Consider the following 25,542-nt stretch of genomic DNA (forward strand, 5'->3'; position numbering starts at 1 on the left):
AATCCATTGTGTGTGCATTTCAATTCAGATATGTAGTACATACTGCGAAACCTTAAATTCAATTAAATTGAAACACAACTGTGTCGAATTAATTTAGATAAGTGCATTACATTAGCGACAAAATAACTTAGTTGGGCCGAGCTAATTGCCCGCCATTAGCAGCACCGACGACACAAATCAGTGCTCTAGGTCAAGTCCTCATCAACTTATAGACTTTTTACAACTTTGCTGACCCATCAGCAGGCACTGAACTAGCTAGCATGTGTGTGTGTGTGTGTGTGGGTGTGTTTTGTTGTCTAGACATGATTTAGCCGCAGGCCTCAAATCAAGCAAACGAGCGGTCGGTTTGAACAAACAAATGGAGCCTGCGATATAAATCTGTATTTGTATTTCGGTTTCTGTCCACTGGCCCACTGTGTCCGGTTGGCCAAAATAAACCTTCTTTGGGTCATTGTGCGTGCATGGGCGCGCAGTTAAATAAACACATGTAAAACACGCAAAATAACAAATGAAGGACAAAAACTTAAGCACGAAAGCAGCTTAACAAAGTTCGTTTCCGTTCTCTCTAATATTCATTCATCGAAAGTGGATATACATACATATGTGTGTGTGCAGTGCGTGTGTGTGCGTATATGTGTGGTATGTACAAGTTGGTTAAAGAAGGCCGTCTTACGTGATTGTGAGTTTCATAATAACTACAAAGTATTGGACTGGCGAACAGTTGCGAAACTGTAGCAACACATTTTAAAAAAAAAATATTAAATTTAATTATTTATTTTGGTAAGTTTATTAATGGGGAATCTCTTCACTAATTGGTTGAAAAAGTTAGAATTTACGAAAATATGATCATGAATTGCACTCAATTCAAGGAGGAGCTCGTGGACATGGAATGAACTTACCTTTAGACAATATGCCATAAGAATCAATCAAAAATAGAGTTATGGAAGAAAAAGCAACGTTTTTGTATAACATATACTTATAATTTTAAAGTGGAATTTATTTTCATGGAATTTATATTCCAGTTTGACGTCAGCTTTAAGATGGTGTGAAATCACGTTGGATTCAAAATGACTTCCCACTTAAATGAATATCAAAAACTCTTCTGGTTATATGAAATAGACAATCAAAATTTTAACAAATCTGTTTGTAGCACTAAACATCTATTTCGAGAGCATTTGTTGTATTATAACTCAAGTTGATATTAAAAGGTAAAACAGTTAAGTATATACAAGTATTCTATTAGCTCAATGTCATAGCTGCTTAATCGCACTCTAGCTCTTATAGTTTAGACCGGGTGTTGATGAATTATAGTGAAAGGAAGTTATTTTGTTTGAAATAAATGAAAAAAAAGTGATGAAAGATAATGAAGCTACTTACTGCTACCAATTTATTGAAATCTATTCAAACAGAATAGTATATCCGTATTAAAATATTTCACCGTTCACTTCACTAAATACCTCTAAGTATTTAAGTAATCATATTAGTAGAAGGCAGCTGGTCGTGAGCACAAATTGCATTTTAAACACATCTCTATGCTCTGATTTTGGCAATTTGTAGTCTGGTTTCGGGGCGTGTACGAAAATTAATGCTAACATTGGCTTAAATTTTGCAACATTTATCGGCAGCATATGCAAATCCGATGAGAAGCAAAAGTTAAAGCGCAAACTCAAACAGACAACCGGTAAGCAATAAATTGCAGTAGTCTGTGAAAATCGATGGCATCGCTGGCAAAACTGGGGCTTAAGCACTTCAACATACGAGTACTATGAACAAACCACCGAACAAACGAACAAACGAACCAACGACTCCCAAAGGGGTTGTGCGGCAAATTGGGTTTCACGTTGGGTGCGATATAAAATTTGCATGCGAATGCAACAAGTGTGCGTGTGTGTGTCTGTATGTGTCTGTGTGTGTCTGTGTATGAGAGACATTGAATAAAAGCGGTATATATGTTTGTGATCTAATGATGATGACATAGAAGCTGTTGTTGGTGCTGCCTTTGGTATTTAAGGTGTTAATGTCATGCAACAATTTGCCAGCTGCAAAACTCATTAAAATGTTCGACGGCAATATCAAGGACGACGTTACTCGTATTTCAGATGCAAACCCACACAGGCATAAGTGCATATACACACAAGTATGTATGTACATATGGTATGTGTGGGCATGGCCAAAAAGTTTCCTTGTGCCAAAGTTTTATGGCTCCGCCTGTTAACACTTTGATTGCCTGCAAGTTTTTTAAACTGTTGCACCCCATTTTTTGGAACATCGGAAACGTCTCAGCCACGAAATGCAAATGCCAGAGTTCGTACAGCTCGAGTGCTCGAAAGTTTACTCAACTGCCATTTATTTGGCTAGTACACACATACTCGTACATCGTACTTTTGGATATTGGGGCTCTCAGCTGTGAGTGCGCGCTTTAAAGCATTTTGCATTTAATGCAACATTGGCGGCATCGACTTACACTGTTTGCATTCATTTACAATTTATTTATGTACATACTATGTATGTACAAGTATGTATGTATACACTCGGAGTATAAAATGTGTCTTACTCTCAAGAGAGACTTAAAGTAAATGTGAAGTGTCAAAGAGTTTTCATAATTAAATCATCAACCCAGTGCGCAAAGCATGAAGAGGTATGCGATTGATTTTAAATATCTTTAAATTCGCAAAGGTAATAGAGTCTTGTCCGTTACTCCAAAAAAAAAAAAATGTTGCTATATAAAGTCGACCACACGTTCATTATTATGACACATTATTTCGCCTTAAAATGGAGCTGAGTTGGATTTGTTGAAGTTTTTTCATTGATCATATGCATAAGTTATTTTTTAAATGCATCGTGCATTATTTAATCAAAATTTTAATTTTTTGGTCCCCCTCCCCCTTTGGTAAAAGCTGCCTACGCCCTTGACTATTACACTATTTATTTACAATTGGTGGAATTACAATAAAATGTAATTTCTTGTGAGGTTTGTAAGCGATTATTCGATTTTAATTTTATGAAAATCGAAACAACAAAAACCAATTAGCCAATATCAATTACTTTTTCAGCTAAAACTAAAACTTTCATCAAAAGCCGCAATGTAGTATCGATACCGTGTATTTACTATAATCAAAGACATCACACTCTTCTTCTTACCTAAAGCGAACAACCGTTATTAAAAGTGTGCTAAAAGCTGACTGTTATCACAGCATCGGCCAAACTGTGATACTCTCAGTATTGTACAAGTTCATGTTTATTATTGATTGCCTCACAAAATCGATAGGAGTGCACAAAAGCGTCATATCGAAAGTTTTCGCACATCACTATCGTTAATTTTGTAAAACTGGGGAGAAGATAAATCTGAAATATGTCGCTTACCCCAAGCCTGGACGCAATGCTTGCGTTGTGGGAGAAACAGGATCGAAAGAGTTTTCAGTTAAAGCGCCACCAAGAAAAACTTAATTCTAGAGTTGCGTTCATAAAAAAACTAAATTCGCTTGATGGTGACACTAAGTGCATATTTCGTGGTACGTAAACCTACATAAATGTGTACATATATATGTATGTACATACATACAAATATACATAAGTATATGCAAATGCTTTATGTTAAATTATAGACCTTACTAATACGCTATGCAAACAATTCGACTTTTATTTGGGCATCAAATTTCCTTTTGAGCTGAAACCGATGTTCAACTCTGCCCATCCGGGCCTCGTTATGTTGCATGCTGGAGATGTCTGCCATGACGCTTTAATAGATGGGTACCTCCATCGAAAAGCCATGCACGATTGGCTGAAATGTGAAATTGATCGCAGCCAATGGATGTTCCGACAAGAGTTTGGTATTTTTTTCTCTTCAACGTACGAACCAGAAGATAGAAAGTGCCTATACAGCCTGAACTGTTCCTTTAGAGCACAAGAAAAACAAGAGCTAAAAACTATAACCATGAAGTATATGCCAATGCTGGAATTCGAATACAATCCCTGGTTACTGCCTCAATCGGGGTTAATGAACGCCATACCACTGCCGATCATGCTTAACGATGATCGCATATTTTTGATCCGCACATCAGCTAAATGGCAGGAGGATCTGCGGCGTTCGGAAAACAATATCCCGAAGATTACGCGGCTAATGCAGGAACTGCGTTATGTTTATAATATGCAAGATTTATCCAATTACATGATTGAAATGGTCGTTCTATTAGAAATTTCCAACATCAATTGGAAACAGGATTTTGGTGATGTTTTCATAGGACTTTGGGAGAAGTTGGTGGAACATTTGAAGTCTGGCGAACTAAAGACATTCTTGCAACCAAAGCTTAATATCTTTAGGAATATGACACCAAGTGTTCTTAAAGACTACTACTATGCCGCTGCTCATGTGTTGGATAAACTAAAGCAGTTGAAGTCAGCTGGAAAAAATGTGGACAAAAAGGTGCTCAGTCTTTTCAACATGGACAAAATTATTATAAATAATAAATAATTATAATGTTGTGTGTTTATTAATCTTAAGTTTCTTTCGTATTTCAATCTGCTATATTAAAATCAAACATGCAATTTTGTGGTTTATTTGCCATTGTTTTATTAATTAATTTTGTATGTTATATTTATTGTATAAGTTTATGAATTGATTGAGCAGGCTGGCGAAGTACACGATTTATTTGTGCTTGTCACATGTTTTAGTTGTTCTTTTTCATTGTTTTCCTCACATGCTGGTCCTCGTCTAAAATCGGTATCTATTCTGAGAAACAACTCCGCCACCACCAGCCTCTAATATTTCTATCTATCTATCTGAGAAAGTTAATTCGATTTTGATTCTTCCGGAACTCAACCTCTTTCTTTGTATGTAATTAACTGGGATTTCTGGGATATGCCGAAAGTATTTGTAGCGTTTCTAGAAATTATAGAATGTTCTTCAAACATTTAGGAATTTGTAGACCCTGTACCCAAACGGTACAAGGGTATATTAGTTTTGTGCGAGTGTACATGGAACACACAGAAGGAGGCGTGGTAGACCCCACAAAGTATATATTCTTGATCAGCATGACAAGCCGAGTCGATATAGCATGTCCGTATGTCTGTATGAACGCAAGGATCTCAGAAAGTATAAGAGCTAGAATAACCAAACTCGGTATACAGATTCTCCTGAGCCCGAGAAAGGACGAGTTTGTTCATTTTTTCTGATCCACCCCCCAACTCCCCCCCTATTAACGATTTTCTATAACTACCGTAATTCTTGGAATTTTTAACTAGTCACATTAAATTAGTGATTATATATCCGTATACCAAGTTTCATTATGATAGGTTGATCGGAAAGAAAGTTATAGGCATATAACCAGGCCCAATGTACACATACATACATACATATGTACAAGTACACAAACACGCATAGGCACGATTCTGATGTAAATGTATGTATACATGTATGAAATATTTTATATTTAATTTAGTTAATTAATTTAGTTAATTAATTGAATTATTTTAGTTAATTAATTAACTTAATTTAGTTAATTAATTAAATTATTTTAGTTAATTAATTTAGTTAATTAATTAAATTAATTTAGTTAATTAATTAAATTAATTTAGTTAATTAATTAAATTTAATGAATTAATTAATTTAATTTCTTTTTGTGGGGTGGTACAGGGTATTTAAGAGTTGAGCCTGCTCGACTTTAGCATTCCTTTCTTGTTTTAATATATTCAAAATTGTTGCAGTGCAATAAAAATTTAATCAATCTACATGAATTTCTGTTCAACATTAGTTTTTCTTCAAAATGGAGTCTTATCCTTCAAATTAAAAGGCAAAAAAATTATTAAATTTCAAATTGAACAACTGGCTCAGAACATGTAAAATACTTTAATACTTAAGAGCCAACAACGCTGTTTGCATCGCATAAAACCACTGTGTTTAGAATGCTTTTGGCAAAACTAAATTAAATATTAGGATTAAATATTTGGCAATAGTTCTACGTTTTGATTCACCTGAGGTTGAGCCGCCAAATAATTTAAAAAACTTTAATTTGATTTCTAATTTATTTATTAAGTCGACATAACATAACATTAACAAAGGTTATTAAAAACTTGAAGTCTAGAGAAATGTCATCAACAAAAAACATACCAGAAATAATGGAATATATGGAATATAAATGGAATATACTTGTATTATATCAACCAAAAATTAATAAGGTACGATTATCTGAAAGAAAGGAAGCAATGTGTAATGGGAAGTTTTGTTTTAGGTACATTTGATTTAAATTGCGATTTTCTCTAGGTGTAGGTACAGGTGCGTGTATGTGTGTGTGTGTGTGTGTTTGTATTGTGACTGCATTTTAAGTTGTATTTGCTTATGCGAGCAACAACTGCATAAATGAAGAAAGCATGGTGTGGGAGCACAGGTATGTATGGCAGGTAGCTTGCACAATAAATAAATAAGATTAAGCGCACTTGAGTGTGTCGGGTGTAAAGTGAGTGAAACATTTTTAAGGCACTGCAGGCACACACACACACACACACACACACACATACATACAGACACTCGCGTTGTGGCAGTGACGGCAAACGTGCTGTGACTTTAAAACATGAAATAAACATTTATTTTGCAGTGCGAGCAACAACGAAAATATTTCCTGGTGCCGTGAGAGCGAAGTCAGGCAGTAGCAGCAGTCAGAGAGTCAGCAAGGACGTCAGCCGGCAGGATGAGGATGAGAAGGGAGCAGACTGGAGGAGTCATTGCCTGCATTTCGAATCAGCCTTCTTCATACAGCGGTTCTCGCTACTGGGCTGCTGTTGTTGCCACTCATAATTCAGGAAGTGTGCAGCACTTTTTGCCCGGCCCCCTGCATTTTATAACAACAAGCCCAGCCTGCAAGCAGCGGCATGAACAGGAAAAGCAGCAGCAACAGCCCACACAAGCAGCTTAATAAATGTCAAAAAGTAGTCGCTGTCAAGAAGTCGCAGTCTCCGTCTTCGTCTTCGCCTACGACTTCATCCCATCGCCATCTTCTTTTGGGCCGTCATGACAGCAAAGAAAGTTCAACGTTGGCTGTGTTGTCACTTTGTTGGCTGTGCCCCTAGGCCGTCAACTTTGGGGGCAGCTCAGCTCAGATGGCAATTTAATTTTCTACCTAGAAATTGTGTTAGCGCTGGCATACTTACACACACACAAAAAAAAAAAACAATCAATAAAAAAGCACAACAAAAAGTGGCAAATTAAATTTAATGTTATACATTATTTGCTAACAGACTCATTTTAATGAAAACATAATTAAATATGCCAACAGCCAGCCTAGACCAGGCCAGGCCTCAGACAGCAGCTACAAAAAACAAAACAACAATGGAATCGAGAAAGTCAGACTCCTGAATACCCTGCACCCACTCAGAAAACAAAACAAACTAAAAATATATAAATTATATTTAATTAAAGTTTTCAAATAAAATTAATGAAGGTTTCATCTATGCGTGTCTATGCGTGTGTGTGCATGTTCGATCCAAATCAGCAGCATACAGGGATTCAATTTATATACATTTATATTTATTATATTATATGTATCTCCCTCTGTGTGCTAATTTTTGGATACAGGGTATACGGATAACAATAAATGCATTGAAGCGTGGTCTGCAATTAATGAGCATGTAAATGTAAGTGGCAGCAGAAAGAAATCCTTGAGGAAAAAATGTAAATACATATGTGTTTAACATTAATGCATGCAAATTGTATAATTAATATAAAAATCAGTGTGCTCAAATATTGATTATTTATTTTTGCATTTTTTTTCATTAATCAGCGCATATGCATGGGCTGAAATTTTGTTTAAACATTTGTTGCGGTTACATAAATTGACATTGATTCATTAAAATTGCGTTAAAAAACCTGTTAAGAATATAAGTAGATACATACAAGTATCTATGTATGTACTTATATAAAAATACACATGAAACACAAACTGAAATCGTTTATGTTTAAAGACTAAATAATATTTGTTTGCAATTAGTTTCCAATTTATTCACAACCGCAGTCTAGCCTCCACATCCCCTCATCCACAAGCTTTTGCCCTCCATTCCACCATAGACGAGATTTTGCTTTTCCCACGCTTGCTTGGCGTTGAATCAAATGTATGCTGATTGGACGTCAATATCATAACGTCTTACGATATTTTGCTAAAAAAGTTTTCACAAACTTAACATTTGTGTTTTGGAATGCGCACACAAGCGGTACGTCCCTTGAATAATCTGTTTTCACCCTTTTTCCCGGCCCAGTCTTCAACGAAAACAAACTTCGTTGTAGTCGTATCTATCATTGCTATGACAGATATATATACTTGTTTGATAAAGTTGACTGATTTTGAGGAGTTAGAAGCTTACCGATGATTTTTTTTGGCTTTGTTTGTTTTCTTCTCTTTGTCGAAAAACTTTGACAAACGGACCAACACACGTATATATATAGCTTAACTAGCCGGCTATTTGTCTGCGCTTGTCTGAGCTGGCCTGATACGATTTGTAATTTATTTGCTTATCTCCTACTGTTAGATGCAATTTATGGATTCAATAAGAGATAACAAATTTCAGTTTATTAATTTCGTCAATTAAGTTATATAGAAGAATAGACAATAACGATATACTATACATATATAATAAAAATATATTTCAATATAATTACTTAAACTACATGTAACTAAATTAGTTAAAGCAAACAAAAAGATTGACGACAACAATACATATAATGTACAGGAAGTAAAACGTGGCTTTTCCTTGAGAAAGACATGCAAGAGCCGAAGGAACAAATCGAAAATCTTGCAAAGACCATAAGAGAGCATTAGAGAAGAAAAAGCAAAGCGAATGAATTAGAAGTCAACCAATTTAAACAAAAACAAAAAAATACGATGTTAAAAACTATATCTATGTATATAAAAACAAAATTCAAAAATAAAAATAATATACAGAAAGAAGATGATACGGTAGTATTAAATATAATTTACATAATAAAAAAAGACTTATTTGATGACCTTTAAAGGATCGAAGGAAACGAAGTAGGTGTAGACTCCATATGCTTTTGGTTGCAACGCCATAGATAATATGTAAGACCAATATACCATATACAATTGAGATGATCTAACGATATCCATTGAGGAATAAAGTTTTATTGCGCGACACAGTAAACAATTTGTAGCTTCTGCGCTGACGGAGAAAGTTTATATTTATAATAAAAGAAATAAATTTGTTAAATGTTTAATATAAATTTCTGAATATTGTATTTTACTAGTAGCATCATAAGAAAGTAATTACAAAAACGAAAATAATCTGCATTTCAAACTTATTTGTACTATGCATTGCCATATATCGTTCTCCATATGTTGAATGTCCTATTATAACAATTAACCAACGGCTGTTGCCATTAGTGCGAATCGCACTTATTTAAATGCAATAAATAAACCTGACAGCTGCGTTAATGCGCAAATTCAATTAAATATCAATGCGTTTGTGCACGAGTTTGTTTCAGAAAAAATGTTTTATGTTAAATGACAAATAAAATCACTTGAGCTACCGCGAATTTTCCTAGCTATTGTTTTTGCTTGAGGGGTGAGCTGAAATATATGTTTATTGATCGACTTATGATTAATTATTTGAACATTTGTTGTTGTAGTGCCTAAAGCACAACGCTACCCATTAACAAACATTAAAAAATTAAATTAAATTTTTAAAAGAGGAATTTAAAAAGGCTTCAAAGATATTATTATCAATATTTTGTGATACTTTGGTTCAAAAAGAGATTCATATTTTTATGCACGCATTAAATGAAAAGTTCAATAATTCACCTTTGTACCAATACAAAAAAAATGTATTAAACAGCATCAATTGTAATATGGTTAGTACATTTATGTTATAATTGGTTTTCATGCTGTTTAGTGTAAACGTTTTCATTGTGATAAAACGGCCTGTCTAATTGGCTTTTGTGGCTTATCTGATGGCAACACATACACTGACATTAATTATAAAATCCACATTCATTTGCAATCATGCGTTAAAATGTCCTTGAATGTATGTTAAATATCTAATTAATATCAGCTTACTGCTCTTAACAACGAACTAAAGCTGGCAATTTGAGTCTGTTGCCCCAAAAAATATAACTCGATAAAATGATTCACAGTGGCCAGGAATTTAAATGGAAATGTGTTATGTTATATATAATAAAAATACTGCAATATTTAAGTGTTTATTTATTTATTTATGTCAACAAACATTGACTGTCGACAAAGGAAATATATAAAATTTAGAAAAAGCATAAGCTAGGAGCGAGCCTATATAGGAGAAATCTAATCAAATTACAACAATATCTAATTAACGCCTCCGACTCGGTGGGGGAATATTATTTGCCCTTCGGCTAACTGTGCTGCGTTGATCCAGTACTTTTTATACCCTGTACCCGTAGGGTAAAAAGGGTATATTAGGTTTGTGCAAAGTATGTAACATGCAGAAGGAAGCATCTCCGACCCCATAAAGTATATATATTCTCAATCAGCATGACGAGAGAAATCGATCTAGACATGTCCGTCCGTCCGTCCGTCTGTCCATCTGTCCGTCCGTCTGGATGAACGCAAGGATCTCAGGAACTATAAAAGCTAGAATAACCAAAGTTGGTACCTAGATTCTCCTAAGGACGAGTTTATTTTATTTTTTTGAAATATTCCCCCCCTTCCCCCGCTACAGAATTTCGTCAATAGCGTCCACATTTCAAATGCTACCTAAATCAAACTTTTCACACATAATTTATATATAATTATCTACTGTTGTTTAAAATTTTATTCAATTTGGTCAATTCTAACAAACAAATTCTCGCCAGTACAACCCCCACAAACTACAGCAACAAGTTCGCTCTTCTTCTTCCTATTTTTGCTGCTGCTATGGGCGCATATAACTCAGTGACGGAAGTTTACCTGGGTACAGGGTATTACACTGTCGGACTTGCTCGACTGTAGCGTTCTCTCTTGTTTCAAATGTAAGCAAGTTAAATGAGTCTTAAGTCCAATGCCTACAACGTCATAAGACTGCGTTGGAATTTTCACCCAAATTTTACAATAAATGCTGATGTGTCGAGCTTCATACAAAATAAGTAAATTTTAAAGGATGCTGTAGCCATAAAGTTAATCTGTGCACCTGCTTTGCCCATACTTCCTTTTGTTGCTGCATTGGTTAAAAGCTTAAGTGCCTCACATAAGCATAGACACAAGCCTCTTGAAAATTTATTGCAACTCTCTAATCTCTGAAATTGCATTCTTGTTTACTTGAGTTTTAATCGGCCCAAATACCTAAATACCTAAATAACAATTCTATAAAAGCTTTACAGAAATATTTACAATATATGCAAATTTTAAAATTAAGAGTCCGGGCCACTGTGCAGCGTAGCTACCAGTTTTGTTTGCTGAAAAGCATAAAAATAAAAGCGGCAGATTCAATCAAAAATGTACGTTAAAAATTTGTTCCTTTTGTATAGAATGTCGACAAAAATAAAAAAAACTAGGAGGATGCCTTTTGCCGCACTAACGGCAAAAATGTATTCAAATAGATTTCAATATCAATATCTCTAGTCTATTACATCAACTTTTGTTTTGAGAAACAAAACACAAAAAAAAAAAGGGGAAATTGTGCATTATTGTGGATTTTGGCCGATGCTGCAGATAAAGTTTGGAAAACTTCATTGTTATGCTGAGATTCCATTTGGATTTGTTTGTTTGAAAAAAGCCAAAACAATAACAGACGAACATATTTTCTGGCCAGCTAAAACGAAAATGTAAATTTTAGGCAACTGTTATTGAATGGCGTTCGGCATAAAAAGGCCAATACAGAATATGCGCTGATACCTGCCCGCTCAGATATATATTATTCGTTGTAAGAAGGGGATGTGGCCAGCGGCTTAGAGTGCTGAGCACCTAAAAATTTACATAGCACTGCGCAGGGGCTTGATTTCGTTTGAATATCTTTTCTTTACAATACTTTGGCAAATTGACATGCAAATTTGTGAAACAACTTTGTAATTCTTTAGCTGTCGAATGCGCATTATGCTCGCATTAAGTATACGCCACCGAGTTATAAGAAGATGAGGTCTGCCGAAGTATCCAGTATGGTCGCATACTTTAGCATTTAACCAAATCGTATTAATTAACTTTTATGAAATGTTAGCAAGACACACATACGTCTATATGTATGTGAGCACACTAAGCTCATGCGTGTAATATATCATTTAATTCCTTGGTAGCAAAAAGGCACAACTTCAAGCCTCATGGCAACAGTGTCGTACACTCATATCCCCATCACTTTTTATCTTTGCTCCTTTGGGTGTAAGAGATTTATTGCCTGCTTCAACGATAAAGTCATTATTATGGTATTATAAAAGTGGGCTACAATATAAAGAGCAGCAGAAGGCGCAGAGGAGCATTTAAGGCTATGAATCTTTGATGCATGTAATTGCCATTTTCTTCGCCAACTTACCCACGTATGTAGCTGTATACTTACAATGCTCTTAGTATACTCTTATGTCTGTACTTTTGGAGCTTTAATTGCGCCCGAGCCGAGTAGCTGCCATCATTGATTTTATGCCAACAATTTTGTTTTGTCTGCTGGCAAGCAGCGGTTTTCATTTATGCTAATGCCGTTGAAATTTATCGTTTGTCTTGCACTAATTAAAATTTCATCAGATCCAAAATGCCGACAGCTGCAGATGGCAATGCATTAATTATGCATGCCATACTTGTAGCTGTTTGCTTTAATTCTTACTTATTTTGTTTATAACAACGCTGCAAATTGACAGCTGCTATCCGGCTATCCGTGTATACGTTTATAATATAAACATAATCAATAATTTGTGGCACGTGTAAAACGATAGCTATCGCTATTTGATGGCCACCAACTGCGGCCAAATGTGTGGGTGGGTGGGGGCCATCTAGAATATTTGGCAGCCATTCAAATTGCCAAGTCAAGCAAAACTGCAAGTTGTAAGAAAAAGTTGCTTGCAAAGTGCAAGCCATAAACAGGCTGCGTCATTGTGGCGCCTTCAGTCAGCTCCATTGGGCCTTCGAGCGGGCATGAGAGAAGCTTTAAATGCCTGCCAGTCAAGTGCCTAGAATTTTATTTGCATTGCCTCTGTCTCTCCTTCTGCCTCTGACTCTGGCCCTGCCTCTCAGCCACATGTGCGGCCTTGCTGCCTCTGACGGCTTTATACAAATATGTATGTAGAGTGGTGCGGCGCATATGTTGCGAGTTGTGCGACTTTATTAAAATAATTCGATATGCAGTTACTGTGTCTATATGCATATATAGTATATGTATATACTCGTACCGTCTGAGATTTATGTTAATTTATTGAATTTAATTTGATTTTTCCCGTCAATATTATTTCCCATTTTCTTTGTTATTGTTGCTGCAATGTCTGTAAGCCCCCATGTCTGCTAAAATTCCACGGTTGATTTTAAATTCAATCGAGTTTATGCATAAATTTGAACTCCGCCAAAAGGTAAAGGCCGCGCAGTCTACGAGAATTACAATCACAACAATTCTCATATTGCAAAGCCCCTGGGTTCTCAGACCTACTTTTTTTACTGCGCGAAAAAAAAAAAACATTTAAACATCTCATTACGAATTCTTCATTAGAAGCGAAACTTGCAAATGATATTGAGTGCAGCTTAAACATAAATAAATATTTTTCAATTCCTTACTTGCTGTAAAATTTGTGTACAAAACATTTATTCAATAATAAGGAGTGTTGTACAATATTTAATTAAAGTAAAAATTGGATCTCAGCCTTCCTTTTTTCAGCGTGAAATATGTTCTATATTACGAATTCTTCATTAGAATCGAAACTATTTTTCAATTCCTTCCTTGCAGTAAAATTCGCAGATAATACTACATCCACTGAAACATTCAACGATATGTTATCGTATGTTTTGCGGATATATGAAGTGTTTTGTTTATGTTCACATTACCACGTTTTCGTAAACTAGATGGTGCCATGAACCAGATCGTTTCTAATACTAATTCCTTGGTTCAATAGTAATTTTTAATTTATTGATCCAAATTCCAAATAAAAGAAACGCAAGTCTCTGAGTTTGGTATTATTCTCAATTTTTAAGCTACATTCAATATTTATGAATAGTTTTAGAAAGTTAAGTTACTGAAAATTTAGTATGAGACTCGTTTATAAAATATGTTAAATCACTTATGTTTGAAAATTATATAATAATTACTGCGTTTATTTTATCGCACCTAGTAAATATGTTCTCAAGAGCATTTGAGTGCCGCTGTGCTGCCTAAAACTTTTAAGAACATATTTGGGTCTTTTTTTTTTTTTTGTTGTGCCAGCACTTTGGGTAATGTTTAAAGTGGCGAAGGTTCAGATTCACCTTTTTATCACCGTTGTTTGTTCTCGCCTGCTGGTCGGGCTCATTAAAATAAGGGTCGTCGCCACTGAGTTGTCTAAAATGTTGCTTGTTATTCATTAAGTAATTGATGGTTGCCAGGTGAAAAAGCCAACAGCCAAGAGCCAGCTGGCAAGTGTCATTTAAATTATTTATAGTAATTTGTTTAATGAATGTTTAATTTGTGTGGCTCTCTGTCCCGTGTTTGCAGTCCTCCGCTTGTCCGTTTCATTTTCACTAATTAGTCGCTTTTAGGGAGGCTCAATAGTGCCTAACCTTAGGCGGCTGTACTTACACGAAATACAACCACAATTGAAAACTGCGATTGTAAGGATATAACATTTTTCATAAAATTCACAATAAATAAATATAGTCCATTTTAAATTTTCTTTTCAAAATAGACAAGAAGATCTTTTTTATCTAAAAATAAATGTCTCCTCTTTTTGGGTAAGAAATATATTTTTGTGAATTGGAAAATGTTTTACAAACTCCACCACAGCTTCAAATTAAAATTAATTCGTTCTAATATTTAATATTTCTTATTTGATATTAATTAATCATTTTCATGCTTTTCTTTCAAATATACCAAAAGGTGATTTAGTTCTGTCTTATGCACAAAGTCCACAGCAGCTGTGAATAAAATCAATAGTAAGAACATCTTAAATCCACTAATCACCGAATCGGTTGTTAGAACATTACGTCCACTAAGGTGCTTTGATCTTCCAACTAGAAAGGGCAGCGAAATGTTGCAAAACTCCACAACGGATAGTTGCGTGTTAAGCTGGGGAGAATGTTACAAATTATTTAACTTAATTTGATCCAGAAAATTACTTACCAAAAAGTTCAGAGTATCCCTTCTATTCACGGTGGGTGAAATAGAAACAAAGCTATTTGTATGTGAAGTGGAGGCCTTATTGTTGTCCACATATACAGATTCATCACCCACATATTCATGGACTTCCCAAATACTATCAATGAGCTTTTGGTGTTCCTTTTGATGCGTATGTGCTCCACAAAGAAGCACCAACATCATAGCCAGATGCCAGGCCAGAATCAGAGCGGCATGATGCAACAATTCAGCATGTCCAGCTTCAGGATCCTGACCATTCCAATCGGCCTCATCAATGCGGTCGTCTTCGCTCTTTTGCTGCTGAATCAAATCGTTGACATCGTAGGTGCTGCACAGCACTACAAAGGACCAGCATCTGTAGATCAACAGGATGTGGAAATAGTTGAAGTATAGTGTAAAGTACCGCCCAGCGTATTCGTTGGCCTTCTTGAGCAGTGGCTGAGCAATCAGCACATGTCCAATAACCTTCAGTTGTTTGTCCGGTTGCTTTAGCCGGCGTATGCGATTGTTGATAGTTTGGAGAAGCGCCGCACTCATCAAATGGTAAATGGCATGTAGGGCCATGATTGTGGCGAAAATCAAATGAACAAACAGCATGAGGAAATTTAAAACTTTTGGCGCACCACCGTCGTCTGCCCAGTGGGGCCAGTCCATCCAAATACCGTAAGCACACATCACTACCAGAAGGCCGATGAGCAGCAGACAGAGTGCTAACAATAGGAACGAACACTGCCATTTATTACCCAGATACGGTCGAAGTTTCTTGTAGGCCAGCTGAGCTTCATTGACGATACACCAGAGCTTATCTTGCCATATACAGGCACCGATGAATGTTATAATAAAGACGATGTCGGAGAAGAATTGGCGAAATAATTCAAAGTTATCTCTTGGAGGTCGCGAGCCCGGCACCAATGAGTTAAAGAGTTCATTTTGGATTTCCACTCTGCAGCGCCAGACCAAGTGCATAATACTGATGAGGACGAGTAATACAATCGGCATATACTGACAGAAGCTTCTCTGATGATAGTAGCGTTGTTTGGGCTTATCGTAGTAGATCCTTAAGAGTCCTGAGTAGTGAAATATTATCCGCAAAAAATGCAGGAACTTGTACAAAACTGGAAACGGAGTCATGTTGAACTGAAACTGAACCGAGAATGCTGTCTATAAATGCAATTATCAAATGAAAACATCAACCCAACATATGGCAGATGAATGCAATAAGCCTAATGTAGTCTCATTATCTGCGTGTTTCAATTTAATTCACTCCATTTCGTCATAGTAATAAAATCGATAGACCTGACTTAACGACTTTGTCACATTGACGTCGAAATCATTGTGTGCATAGGAACTGTAGAAATCCACCTTTATGTGCGAGTACAGTATGAGCCGTTGATAAAGCGATAACAGTAACAATATTGTTAACTTTATAAGACTCTTCATAAGCAGCGGCAGACTAAGGCGCAGCTCGTAACATCGGCTGAACTTTCCCAGCACCACTATAACCAAAGGAGCTCTACACAAGCTGGTTACACAAAAATTGGTCGAGAACTGAAATTAAAGGATAAGAACGAATTTTCTTTTACAACTAGGCCTAATACCTAAAGGTGTTGGTTGTAATAAAGGCTTTAATATAAATCTGTAACGATAGCAACAATTTTTTTGCAAATAATTTGCCTCTCCGATTGATTTGGTACTCACCAGCAAATGGATAATGTCACGTCTGCGTTGCTTAGCTCGTCGTCGTGGAACAATCCTCATCAAGGGTACTCCAAATGGCTGTGCGATTACATTATGCTTGAGAAGCCGCCACGACTTTAAAACGAAGTATTTGGGCTCATCAGCCAAATGCAGGAAGTTGCGTTCAAAGCGCCAACGCTGGCGTTGCAAATCGTGAGCAATCACCATCAACGTGATGAGATGAAAGACAAGTAGTGTCAGATGGCAGAGCAACATGCGATCGGTGCGCAAATGCAAAATGGTTCCTTGCCTGCTCGGCCAGCCAAAATGGGGTTCCAGCAGTTGCCAGATGCGTACCGCCAATAAAGTCAAAAAGCTGAGCAGATGCAGCGCAAAGCTTCGACAGACGCGCAAATGCAGGCTCTCAATAAATGGCTGCTGACGCAAAATCTGAAGCATATTAAAAGAATTTTCATTAGACGGATCCCGTTGAGTTCAAATATTTTCCCTCCTACTTATATCGTAAATCATTCATTTAAAGTTATGCAGGTTTTGTCCTTGGGACAAAAATTTTTGGTTTAACAACTATATATTTGAGTGCTTAATAAGTGCTTGTTACAACTCACAATTTAGATAAATTTTCTATTAGAAAGGGATAATTTCCTCAATGATCCAAAACATTTTCTCCCAATTTAGAAAAGATAGCAAACTATTTGCATTTTAACTTGGAAAATACATTTGCAGTTTGGTGAGATCCCTTAAGAAAGTAAAAATCTCGCTATGAAACCCTTCAATTACAAAAATTGAAATATAATAAGAATTGGAAAAATTAATTTCCAAGTTTATTATAATAATGCCAAAGTTTTAGGAACATTTTGAACTTGCAAGGGCATTATTCTTTACAGAAATATGTAATTGGTCCATTGGTCTTTTTTAATTGTAAATTTCACAATGTTAGAGCCAAAACTGTCCCTTTTCAACTAATAATAAATAAAAAATAAATGAAAAGCCTGGCTTTTAGTAAGAAGTCCATTGTTTATATTTTGATAGTAAAAAAATGTCGGATGAAGAATTTTCTTAAAAACGATCTTCTCCTATATGTAAAACATGATAAAAGTTTGTTGGATTAATGCTTTAATGTCTGCTTTTTAGGCAACATTAATAATTTCCTGATAAACTTTATAATTCCGAGCAAGCCATATAATATTTCATTTAACAAAACTTCTTTTAATTAACCTGGTTTCCATAAAATAGTATTTATCTCAATTTAGAATACATACCTGTCGCAGCTCCTCCAAACGGGTGCAGTTCATGTGCTGGGCCAGAAATATGCTCAACGCTCGATAAATGCAGGCCAACCAGATTAGGTAATTGGCCAAGAACATTAGCATCATGTGGTAGATGATTGCGGCACCAGCAATGGCAGCTATCTGGTAGCAGTAGTACATTTGCGCCTGCCACATAAGCAGCAGCAACTGCAACGCCGGCACCAACAACATCAATACGGTCGCCTTCCTGATGCGAACACATAGCAGCTCCCCCAAAGTCTGCTCCAAGGCGCCATGAATAGCAGCGCCCTCGTTCAGGAGTCGCGTCAGGTGCTGGCGCAACAGAAGGAAGTAAATATAGAGCGGGACGTAGAGCAAGAAGATCAGACTATCGTATATCCAGTGCTGGCTTAACCACAAATATGCAACGCTGCAGAAGAGATTAACGATTGCAACCAGATGGACATATAACTGTTCGTCGCAGACAAAACGTTGCTGGCTTTCCGCATAGCTCACATTATAGTAACCCAAATAGAGACCCAGTCGACCCAGATGGTACCAGAAGCTCTTCAAATGGCACAGGCAGAAGCCGTCGGCCGTAGCACTTGTGTGTTGCGTGGTTCGCTTGCGACTTGCCGCCATGTTGGTCAGCAACTAAAAAAATGGGGACAGTTCAGCGAGTTAATGCCACTAAATTAGCTTTGTGCCATGTCCCATAAGGACAAAGCAATTGCATTGATAGCACACAAAAAATACACCAGGGGCCGGTTAAAGTGCTGTCAGCCCAACTCTGGAATACCCTGTACCCTTTTTCATGTTAAAAAGCTTCTTTTACAAAAAATAAATTTTTTTTCCTCACTGCCTCATAAATAAATTTTTTGATTTCTCCACGGGTAGTGAATTTCCTTATGTGCCTATATTTTATTGCACTTGCTGATCATGAGCATTTGCTAGCCGGTACGTGAAAACTTCATATAAGTAGTTGAATTTAAATTAAAATATTATCTATATATATTTTGTATACAAAATATTTTTATTATTTATATTTAGTGATATTTTTTTTTTTTTTTTTTGTATGACAACAATCCCAATTTCCAATTTGATTCCAATATCTCTATACAAAACTGTTGCATAAATAAATCTTTCTGAATCATGAGTATTGTTTTATGATAGCTATATGATGCGCCGGCCACTTAATATTGCGATTGCCAGTTGCAAATTTTGTAACTTTTTTTGTTCTGACAATCGCACTATTTGCTTGGTATTGTTTCAAAATATTAAATTTCCATGAGCCACATGTGCTGAAAATGTGATATCCCATTGACGTTATGCTCTTTTTTTTGTCAGTTCAGTTTTCAGTTATGCATAAAAATGTGAAAAAGAAAAATGCAATAATTACAATAATGCGAACAAGTACATAATGGAAACATTTTCCACACAACTCTCTGTTGGTGTGGAATAAGGAAAAATATTGAAAATGGTAGCTGGCCCATTCTGATTTGACATAGTCGGTCTCGACATATTATATGTGCCATCGTACTTGTTTTGAAGCAGTGGGAGCATAAATAATGGAGCCCATCCTGCTACTTATAATATGCGGCATACCAATTATCTTTGTGAAACACCAAAAATAATATATACCCTTTCACTTTTCAGTGAAGTGTTTTAAAACTCACTCAAATACTTACAGGTGCTTGCACATCAATTGAGAATTCATGGCCTCCATAACAAGCATCCACACATGCATAATACCTTTCATGCACTTGAAAAATAACGACAAATAATATTTCATGCCCTGTTTATTTACAAGTGAGTTCTCCCTCTCCCCTTCTGCCTGCTCTTGGCCATTGCACAGCGTAGCACGCTTTAATAGTTTACAGTAAGAGCACTTAAAATGCCATAAAACCATAAAAAGGAAATATTTGTAAGTTTACATATCGTAGTTTGCTCTGCTTCCGTTCCGTTCCGTTATGTTCCGTTCCCCAACCCACCCCGTCCACCATTTCCCTCACACATGCTCTTTAGTTGCACTCAAAATGTGAGTGTGTGTGTGTCTCTGTGTGTGTGTGTCGCATATCTCCTCTTACATTTCTTTATGGGCACAGTTATATGCCACACATTCATATATAACTGCACATGCATGTGTATACTATATTTGTTAGTGTTGTCGCGATAAAAGCCGCATATAACAATGAAAGCGAAAAAAAATTATATGTAGTATATACTTTATATATACTTGTATAAGAAAATGCTGCATGTTTTTATTACAAATTGCAATTGTAAAAATTTTATACATCGTCGCATCGCCGCATACCGTGTCACATACCACCTGACAAAAAATATACATACATATTTATATTCGTGGGTAAAAATTCGTGTTCAAGCAAAAAACTACACATGCTAGTACATACTCTTTTTAAAGAGCTCGTCTCGCTCCAAAAATAAACTGCTACACCCACACATACACACACACACACACAAACACATGCGCCGGCATAAAAATGGCGCATTTCCGCTAAAGTTTTTCGGTTTTTTTTTCGGTGTCGCCTACAAAGCAAATGAATTTATTTTGGCCAACTCACATACAATTTTTTTTTTTACACTCCTGAAATTTTTTCAATTTAAATGCGCCGGCGGCTATGAGTCGATGTTCATTTCATTCCTTTTTTCGATTACTGCAGCCATAAATTTCTGAATGTTTTCATTAGTTGTCAGCGCTGCATTTGATGATTTATGAATGTTTTTGATGCCACACCCTCAACGTGCCAGAAATTATATGTTTCTGGGCTACAACAGCCTTGGGCAACTGGTACCGCAAACTTATTAAAAATAAATTTGTATAATATAGAAAATTTTTTTTTTCTGCGCCTGAAATTACTGCCGTCGATTTAATTGAGTTCATTTTAATTATATTTATTCCATATTGCACATGCAAGTGTGGCTATAATAACAGTTTTTATATATTTTTATATACTAGTTCAACGTTGTCAATATGTTGAATGTTTCCTTTTAAATTCTCATTTTGTTTTTATTGATTATTTTTCTAGAAAGCTTTTAAAGCAAGTGGATTTAGTGTTTTATTTGCATTTTTCAATCAAAAATCATTCGGTAGAGTTTATTTAAAATACTCGCAATCTGATGCTATTATTTTAGTCCACATGGCTTACTCAAAACAGTTTATCAAAGCATCAAAAGCGGACAGTTATTTAAAAAGCAGACAATAAATAAATAATTGCTATATACAAGTAATAAATCGCATATTTTGTTTCAATAAAAATAACAAAAATTTAGTTATAATAATGAAACGTGAATTACAGAAAATTATTCAATTTAGATTAATATGTACGTTTATATGTTAATCCGTTTATAAGAAAAACAAATATAAAATAAAATATGTATAAATAATAATTTTTAGGTTAAAATGCAGAACGGGTGAAATGTTATCTAAGGTTTAAATAATTTTTTTTTTACATTGAAAAACTCATCTGTAAAGATGTGTTTAGATTTTATCATGAGCATATAAACAATTTACAAGTAGATCCTAAAGATCGGTTCTATGTAACCCTGAGTGTACTTTGTAAGTGTTATGGGGGGAGATTTTGTCTGCAATTAACATAAAATATTACAAATAACATATGCATGCAAATGTGTTCGAGTATATTTCAAAAAACGATTGTAGTGTTTGTCCATTAGTTAAATGATGTTTTTTGAGTTTCATGGAGCATTGAGCATCTTGAGAATGATAAAATCAACAGCACTTCATCAATTTCGTTGTCAAAGTCGCTGCATACTTGTACTAGACGTATAGGAGGCATAAATAATACAAGTAAGATGGCAAGAAAGGAAATAGGCCATCAAGTGGACTGAGTTCGGTGTCAAGGGCTTAGGTGGCCCACAAGGCCATTGCTAACAAGGACAATGAAGATGCCGATGCCGATGCTGATGCCAATGAGGATGCCAAGCCTGATGGCTTTAATGGTTGTTTGACAACTTGTACATGTGTGTGGGGCTGTGTGTTCGTGTTTTTGTGTGCGAGTGTGTGTGGAAATTAGGGGGAGCAGCAGTGGTGCCGGGCTTCGAGGACCGACTGACTTGGTTTTATTGAATTCCAGTGCGGCCGACGTCGCTTAATGTCCTTTGTCGTTCCTGCTACGGTATGAACAGGATTTTAAAATTCCACATAAAAGCGCAGTGGCAAAAAGTGTCGGGCCATGCGACATGAATTCAAAATTAAGACGCGTGCACTGCAAACGCTTGGGAAAAGCAAACAAAAATGGAGCAACGAACAGGGACTAAAGAGGAACTCATTGCTGCTCCTTGAGCTTGACATATTTACATTTGGGCTCTGTCATGATGATGGCGATGAACATGCCACATGCTTTGGCATGCAAATCGTTGAGCAGCCGCAGTAAACGATTGAAACTTGAACAAATTAATTGCTGGCCAAAAGAAATGAGGGTAAAGGGTGGCGCAGTCAACTGCCAGCTTGCGGTGGCGAGGTCAGCCAGGTCCCGCCTGGCAAATAAATTAGTTTTTTTCTCCCCCATCACATGCAGTCGTCCCCGCACCAGCTCATTGGAAAATCTCTGAAGTGGGTTTGACAGCGGTCGCCAAAGCGGTTGACGTTACACGTGCGCCAGTGGCTGCGATTCTGTACGTCGAATTTTAAATATTTAGTAGGTATATAGTATGTATGTATGTACTACGTATGCTCCCTAGCTAAGGCGCCGGCTACCATACTTGTATTGAAGCCATCGATTAGAGCAGAGTGACAGAGCAGCGAATGCGCGCGTGCTCAAATGCTCAGACAGCATTGCACTAATTGAAGTGGTAGCTGGTGAGAGCGGGTGTGGTTAGGGCTCTGCACGAGTCCAATCTAGAGGGTACTTGGTTGCCAATAGAGCTAAAATATAAATATTACAGGCTAAGAGAAGGCGGTCAGGCATGCATATGCTTTGCACAGAAATTATGTTTAAAAAATGTTGGTTTAGAATTGTTACATATGAAATTTCAGATATGTGTGTGAAAAATTACCTACGTTAGCCATAGCCTAAGTAATTATTAGGTTTCAAAAAGTTCCCATTCTAGATTAAATCCCCTTATGAATATTTGTATTTATAGTTCGTAGAATATAGATCCAAGATCCAGAATGATAATGATAAATACTTTCATCATTGCATATGTAAGAGAGAATTTTCTTAGAACTACAAGTATAATTACTTAACGTATGCAATATACTTATAAGCTTGTAAGTATTGTATTAAATAAATATTTTAACAAATTTATTTACAAAATATCTTGCATATAGCAATCAAAAAGTAAGTAATTTTTAGAATTACTACTTTTAATTTTTTTCCAAGAAGCCTCAAGCCTGCACTTCTTATCTTATGACCTTTATTTGAGTTATTACTGAAATAAGCTGTTTCTAATGTACACTGAATACAATTGTATTATATTGAAGAACAACATTTTTATTCAAAATCGCGCATTTTTATTATTTTTTTATTATTTTATATTTATAAAATAAACTAGATTGTCAATCAATCATTTCTAGATAGTATTTTAACTGTCTTATAAACAACTCAGATCTTGCACTGTGTACGGCATTGAACTCACTCGTGCAATAGTCTACTACGAATACATGCATTCATTTTCAAACAAAACCAGAAGTTCGGTCATTTGATGATGCATATACATAAATCATAAGCTATGACGGTTTTTTTTTTTTATTTAATTGATAAAGAACTTAGATCTCACATTGCCTCAAAAGCTCACAGCAAGATCCTTTTCACCCACGCAGTACTTTAATAGGGCCACATCAATTACAGGCACTTGAAAATGCCTTTCAGACTAAAAGCATTTGCACAGAAAAGCGCCACTAATTTGGTTAGTTTGTCAGTTTGTCGCTTGTCTGTACATCACATTAGCACAAATTGTTGTTATTATTTGTGGCCATTAGTCGAGGGAACATCGTAAAGTGTCCGGCTATGCCCCGCTAGCACCCCCATCAGTTGGAGTTTCTATCCAGATGTCGTTGCATGTGCTGCTCTGTGTCTGCCACATTATCACATTTTTCAACGCGCAAAAATCGTTTTGCGAGTTCTGCGGTCTCTTCAATATACGCTATGTGGAGAAGACCCATAGTTTTGCCAATGCACAGCAAGTAGTGACCTATTTAGTCTGCATCATTGCTACCTTTTCGATATTATTTTGTTACATTTTTCGGGAGAGTATGAATACCGACAGGTATACTTTTCAATTATACGTGCTGACTGGCTTGGTATTTCTTATATCGCGGCCCTATCTGCTGGACGTGCTTAATCAGATGATTCAGGTCCATCGCTTTCTGGAAATGGCTTTGGGCGAGTTGATGTGCACATCTGTCGTGCGCGCCTCCATTTGGGCCTACGTCTTTACGGGGGAACTAATAATGATCTTATACTGGCAACTATCGACGTATAACGCCATGGGGAGGTGTCTCCTGTTTTTCGTCCTCTTATTCCATTATCTACAGATGATGTTGCATGTGAATTGCTACCTTTGGCTCACATGCCTGCATGTGGCTATGAATCGGGTCTTCACCGAATTGCTGACCTATAAGCAACGCCTCAAGATGTTACGCCTAGTGCTGTGTGCGCAGCCATCGTTACGCAGAATCGAAGAGGCCATGCAAAAATATTTTAATGTATATCTAGCAATTATTATTTTGATTATTTGCGGCAAACTATACGAAGGCTGTGTACTCCAAAACAATTTTGATCTGACACTGATGCGTCAGTACTACATTACAATGTCTTTGGTGGAGATTCGCTATGTTAGCAATCAGTTGGTCCTATTAGCAACGCTATTATTAGTGGCTAGGGAGTTTAGTAAGGAGCGGAGGCTCTTCGAACAAAATTTGTGGCTACTAATAAATAAGCCACATGATTTCTATCGACGCCTACAGGATTACAAGGTAGGTGTTCAGTGTGCTGAAAACTATTTCTAATTGTGCTATTTGCAGTTTTTCAAGCCGTACATAAAACGTCTAGACCGCAGACTGGACATAGTGGATTTTATGGTATGCATATCAGCCACACATTGAAAAACATGTTTTCAGATTTTCGAAAATCGCCCGAAATTCTATAAATATGTATACTATTTAGAAAGTTGAGAAAGTATTGCGTTTAGTGATAATCGAACTGTAAATCTAATAGTCGTTAAAGAACTTTTTTATTTTTAAATACAAGTCCTTTCTAAAATTCTTTAATTAACAGCAATCTACGACTACCTCTTAAAAAAACATTTCCGAGGCTATCATATCAAATTAAAATGTGCTTTAAGATTTTATATCGAAATGTTTTTTCCGATTTAA

The 25,542-nt window shown here is 36.1% G+C and overlaps 4 protein-coding genes across 4 annotated transcripts; 2 read left to right on the top strand and 2 right to left on the bottom strand.

Annotated features, from left to right (window-relative positions):
- The first annotated feature begins 3,352 nt into the window (after positions 1-3,352).
- On the top strand, positions 3,353-4,471 carry LOC115622443. Its single transcript, XM_030516384.1, has 2 exons — positions 3,353-3,512; positions 3,606-4,471. The coding sequence occupies exons 1-2, from the start codon at positions 3,353-3,355 to the stop codon at positions 4,469-4,471; spliced, it is 1,026 nt and encodes a 341-aa protein (XP_030372244.1).
- A 10,779-nt stretch (positions 4,472-15,250) lies between these two features.
- Positions 15,251-16,374, bottom strand: LOC115622445. Its single transcript, XM_030516386.1, has 3 exons — positions 15,647-16,374; positions 15,325-15,598; positions 15,251-15,280 (listed from the first exon to the last, which is right to left on the bottom strand). The coding sequence occupies exons 1-3, from the start codon at positions 16,372-16,374 to the stop codon at positions 15,251-15,253; spliced, it is 1,032 nt and encodes a 343-aa protein (XP_030372246.1).
- A 129-nt stretch (positions 16,375-16,503) lies between these two features.
- Positions 16,504-18,830, bottom strand: LOC115622446. Its single transcript, XM_030516387.1, has 3 exons — positions 18,201-18,830; positions 16,942-17,370; positions 16,504-16,791 (listed from the first exon to the last, which is right to left on the bottom strand). The coding sequence occupies exons 1-3, from the start codon at positions 18,828-18,830 to the stop codon at positions 16,504-16,506; spliced, it is 1,347 nt and encodes a 448-aa protein (XP_030372247.1).
- A 5,386-nt stretch (positions 18,831-24,216) lies between these two features.
- On the top strand, positions 24,217-25,272 carry LOC115622447. The gene is made up of 3 exons (XM_030516388.1): positions 24,217-24,873; positions 24,967-25,143; positions 25,192-25,272. The coding sequence occupies exons 1-3, from the start codon at positions 24,217-24,219 to the stop codon at positions 25,270-25,272; spliced, it is 915 nt and encodes a 304-aa protein (XP_030372248.1).
- The last annotated feature ends 270 nt before the right edge of the window (positions 25,273-25,542 follow it).

This window comes from Scaptodrosophila lebanonensis, unplaced genomic scaffold (genome assembly GCF_003285725.1).
Source record: "Scaptodrosophila lebanonensis strain 11010-0011.00,11010-0021.00 unplaced genomic scaffold, SlebRS2 tig00000043-arrow-pilon, whole genome shotgun sequence".
NCBI lineage: Eukaryota > Metazoa > Arthropoda > Insecta > Diptera > Drosophilidae > Scaptodrosophila > Scaptodrosophila lebanonensis.